This window comes from Rousettus aegyptiacus, unplaced genomic scaffold (genome assembly GCF_014176215.1).
Source record: "Rousettus aegyptiacus isolate mRouAeg1 unplaced genomic scaffold, mRouAeg1.p scaffold_m13_p_3, whole genome shotgun sequence".
In the NCBI taxonomy this organism is placed as follows: Eukaryota; Metazoa; Chordata; class Mammalia; order Chiroptera; family Pteropodidae; genus Rousettus; species Rousettus aegyptiacus.
Genome location: NW_023416306.1, coordinates 104,317,713 through 104,322,283, shown reverse-complemented (window position 1 = coordinate 104,322,283; position 4,571 = coordinate 104,317,713). Strand labels below are relative to the sequence as shown.

At 50.6% G+C, this 4,571-nt stretch overlaps 1 protein-coding gene across 1 annotated transcript; it reads right to left on the bottom strand.

Annotated features, from left to right (window-relative positions):
* Positions 1-909: 909 nt before the first annotated feature.
* On the bottom strand, positions 910-2,769 carry LOC107513495 (zinc transporter ZIP2-like). The gene is given in 4 exon segments (XM_016150252.2): positions 910-1,431; positions 1,434-1,559; positions 2,283-2,413; positions 2,603-2,769. Coding segments are annotated over 4 exon segments (894 nt in total). The 5' UTR covers positions 2,718-2,769.
* Positions 2,770-4,571: the final 1,802 nt, after the last annotated feature.

Here is a 4,571-nt window from a genome sequence, read left to right as displayed (position 1 = left end):
TAGTTTCAGGTGTACAACATAGTTGTTAGACATTTATATAACTAACGAAGTGGTCTCCCCATAAATCCAGTACCCATCTGACACCATACATAGTTATTACAATATTATTAACTATATTACCTATGCCGTTCTTGACATCCCCCAAACGTACTGCTTCTTAGCCCCTCAGTGCAAGGCAGCTGGAGGGAGACAGGAGCTGAAAGAAGAATAGTTGTGTCCCTGAGGCCACACAAGGCTCAGTGTGAAAACAGGAACCAGATGGAAGTAGGCTCCATTGAGACTGATCTCAAGAGTTTGTTGGACATGTTTCAGGTGACTGATAATAGATACCGGGAATGGGGTGGGTGTGGTTAGTGTAGAAAAAAATGTAGGTCCCTCCCACCTCCCATTTCTGTTTTAAAACCTCTTCTCTCAAAATGCCGGGAACTCTGGCTCAGTATCTCAACACTCGTGGGTAAGGTAGGAGCAGGTTGTGGGAATTTCAGCAATGCTCTCAGGCCTGGGGGCCCCGAGTCCAGAAGAAAAGAGTGCATATAACACTCACCCTTTCACTCTCCACTCCACCAGGCAGCTCTTAGGCAACCTGAAGAAATGAAAAATTGGTTGAAGAGAAGCAAAATGAACATTTTATTTCACATGGTAGCAAAAATGGGATAAGTCAAATCTGGAGTGACGGTCTTTAGATTAATTCTCCAATGTATAAGCCCTCAACCTAAATAAACATCTTTTTCTCAGTCGTGGATGAGCAATGGGATCTCATGTAGGAAAAGATGGGGCCCAGTTTATGGGGGATGATGTCTAGTGAATGCCACTTAGTCTCACTGAAGATGTCTGAAGGCCAAAGCCATTTGGGAGGTGCCTCCTGGGGCGATCATTCTAGAAGAGTCTGTCAGAGAAGTCAGGAGTCTCTCAGGCCCACAATGCAATGAGGGCCATGAAGGCAAAACCAGCGGCTACACAGCCCCACTTGGCCAGAGGGGCTTCAGGACCAGCCAGCTCCCGGGGCAGAATTTCTAGGAAGGTGACATACAGGAAGGTGCCAGCTGCCACACCTTCTAACACAGCCTGGGCTAAGCCTCGCGCCCCTTCAGAGTCTCCTCCAGCCACAGCCAGCCCTAGGGCTAGGCCCAGGGGGGACATGAGCGCGAACAACAGTATGGAGAACACGGCCCATCGGGACTCAGCGCCTGTCTGCACCAGCCGCAGTCCCACACCGAACACTACGAGCCCCTTGTGAGCCAGGATGGCAAGACAGGGCTGCACGGTAGCTGCTACTGTTGTCTGCAGCCCCACAGCTAGACCTTCAAACACCGAGTGGAAGGAGAGCGAGAGCAGGAGGATGAGGGCCGGAAAGGGGCTGCGCGCGGGTGAGGGCAGAGGGCCGTGGCTGTGGAATCCGAGCACGTGAGCCCCCCCCCCTCCCCCCGCCCCCCGCATTCCTCCTCCTGCACTTTGGATCCTTCAGCAGCTCCAGGACAGCACTGCAGTGCCAGCGACTCCATAAAGATGACCCAGAAGAAGCCCAGGGAGATGACGAGCTCTCCATAGGGATAGTCCATCTGGGAACAGAGAGAGGGGCTGTGAGACAGGAAAGGAAGGAAGGAGGTGCAATGGATGGACTGAGGAGAATGGGAAATGTGGGACTAGAACGTAAAAAAGGGTCTGGAATGAAGCCCAGAGGAGATATGAACATGTGACAACAAGGTACCAGAGGACCAAGGGATACAGCGTCAGCAGGATTAGAAATAGGGGAAAAGATGTGAAGCATGTCAAAGAGTGCGGAGGAGGAGTGCAAGAGTAAAGCAAGAGCTTGGTCTGGGGTTCCATAAACCCAAAAGGATCGGGTTGGCTCCTCCTACAGTGTCCAAGCTGAGGAGTAGATCCTGGTATTTCTCATGTTCTCCTCCCTAAAGGGTCTGGGGGGCGAGAGGAATCTCTGGTTCTCCTCATCATCCAGGTAGGGGCTGGTGGGAGATACTTAGGAGAACTGAATTAGCATCACCAGAAAAGTTTTATTCACTCTTGATTGTGTTCTATGGTGGAGAAAGCAGAAATTAGATGGAGGATAGAACAGCTCAGTTATCTATCCTGTCCCTTTGGCTCCACTGCTTTCCTTAAAGCCCAGTCTGACCTCTTGTCATCATTCCACACAGCACAGGAGCTGTCATCTTCTCTGTCGTTCCACCCAGGAGTCATGTCTTTGGCTCCATCACTTTCTCCTCTTTCTTCCCTTGGTTCTGTTCATCACTCTGGCCTCTCAACCCTGATACTCAGCTGCTCACCTGCATCTCAAATTTCTGGATTTCTGATTCCATTCCCTCCAGAGCTTCAGCAGTCATGTGCATGAGCCCTGTTCCCAGGAAAACACCAGCAGAAATGCAGCCCAGGAGGCTGAGGACCTGGTGGTGACGACCTAATGAAAAGCAGGAGTTACAATCCAGTTGGCAATGAGGAGATGGACAAAGGCGACTAAAGAGCAACAGGCGGCACCCAACATCCCAAGCTTGGGGATGGCGAGAGAATCAGAGCAAGGTGTCAGGACAGGGTGACAGGGTTGAAGTCAGACCCGTGTTATGCGGATGAAGATACAGAAGGGCTGTACCTGTGGCTGCCTCGATCTGGAACCATTTGAAGCAGATGGGAATAAGGCCACAGACCAGGGTGAGAGCCAGCAGGGCAAACAGGCAGCCAATTTTCACTCCTAGTAGTGGCTCCATCCTTGGGCCTCAGAATGACAAATGGAGCTACAAGCTTTGGGGCAAGAGTGGCCAAAGCTGCGGTGTCCACTCCTGCGATTGAGGAAGCTGTTGGGATCCTCTCTGTTCTGTGCTGCCTCTGGTTACGCAGCCTTGCATCGCTGACTGGGGCCCTGCCCCAGCTTCCCGCCCTCCCCCAAGAAGGCCCCTCCCCTGGCTCACACTGAAACCAGAAACTCCAGACTCCTTCCCTGTTAGGCACAGCCCTGTGCTCTGTCTTCTCTTCTTCAAGCCATGACTAATCCAAGGGCTGTGGAGTGTCTTGGTTCATGCCCAGGGCTGGTCTAATCCAAAATGGGACAGTCTGTGGTATCTACTCCTCAGCTGTTTCATGCTGGGGACAATCTGATCCTTCCTCACTCGGGATATTTGATCTAAGCCTTCCACGTCCTCTGCACCTTAACCCAAGTTTTACAGGCTGCTATGCTGATACCTGAACCACACCCTTTCAAAGGGGATTTGGGGCCATCTAGGGTTAGAGGAGGTGGGGCGGAGGGCCGGTCCTGCCACCACTCTGTGGGAACTGGTAGATGAGGGGACTCCTCTTTTCTGTAACCCCAGAAAAGTAGCTCCAGGTATGGAAATTTCCAGTATTACAATGTTGTTACTGGTACAACTTCTGACTGCCTATTTCCTGATATATACTGTGGGAGAGCAACTAAATTTTAATACAAAGAATGTTGCTCTGGCTCTGAAAACAGCAAGGCCTACCGGACAACTGAGAAATGAACCAGGTAAACTAGAGGATCCTGGACATGCATGGGTGGAATGGAAGATGCAGTTCTGATGGGGATCAATTCTTGAGGAAAATGTATGACGCAAACTGAGGGAACCGATAGACCCTGAGAAAGACAAAAGGAAAGGAGAGAAAAAGCTAGAGGCTAGGCAGCTGCTGGTTCCCTATTCAGGTGGCCTAACAACCCTGAGACCCGTTGAGCCAGTTCTCAGAGTGCTGGGGGCGGCTTTCCCCACTACTCCAGGTTACCTCCCTGGGAAATCCAGGTCTCTGGTGGAAGCAGTATTCTTACAGCAGAGGGCGAGCTTGAGATTTGTGTGGGAAGATAAGATAGGCATGGAAAGTCTGAGGATTCATTTTATCACAGGCCAGGCCATGACGACCCACCTCTATACCCTTCAAGAATCACAAGATCCATTTCCATTCTTTGAAAACTTTTGTTTACTATTATTAAAACCTCAAAGACAGATACTTAGGGGTCCCAGCGCTCCCATCCTGGATACTGGGTAGCTTTATCCTTGGCAAGTACGATAGAAGAAAACTCTTATTACATATCCTTGTCAGCTCTCAGGTGGATCTTCAGCAGAGGATGGAGGAAGCTCAGATGGTGTGGTCACAGGTAAAAGATCTCCCCAGGAGCTGACACGGGCACAGCGATACAAATCCTTATGGGACAGAGGTCACCGTGGGCTGCAGGTTTCTGACACCCCCCACTCATTTTGATCACAACTTCTATACCTGCCATGGCGGCGGGCTGTGATCACAGCATGCTGCATATGCCCATCTGGACAACACAGGTGACAATGCACATGGCGTGGCCGTTTAAGGACAGGCTGAGTGATCCGGGGCCAGCGATTAGCCTCCTCTGGACACCCCCGGGCAAGGATTACCATTGAGAACCGTTTCTCCTTTGGCTTCTTGTTCTAAGATAAGGATAGAGAGACTGTTTGGAGGAAAAAGATATGGGAAAAAGAAAATCTGACCCCCATTCCTGCAGCCCTTTTAATGTTCTACATCACACACATTGAGGCCCTAAAATTTCCAAGCTATTCTCTAATTTCCCAACTCCTCCCACCCGA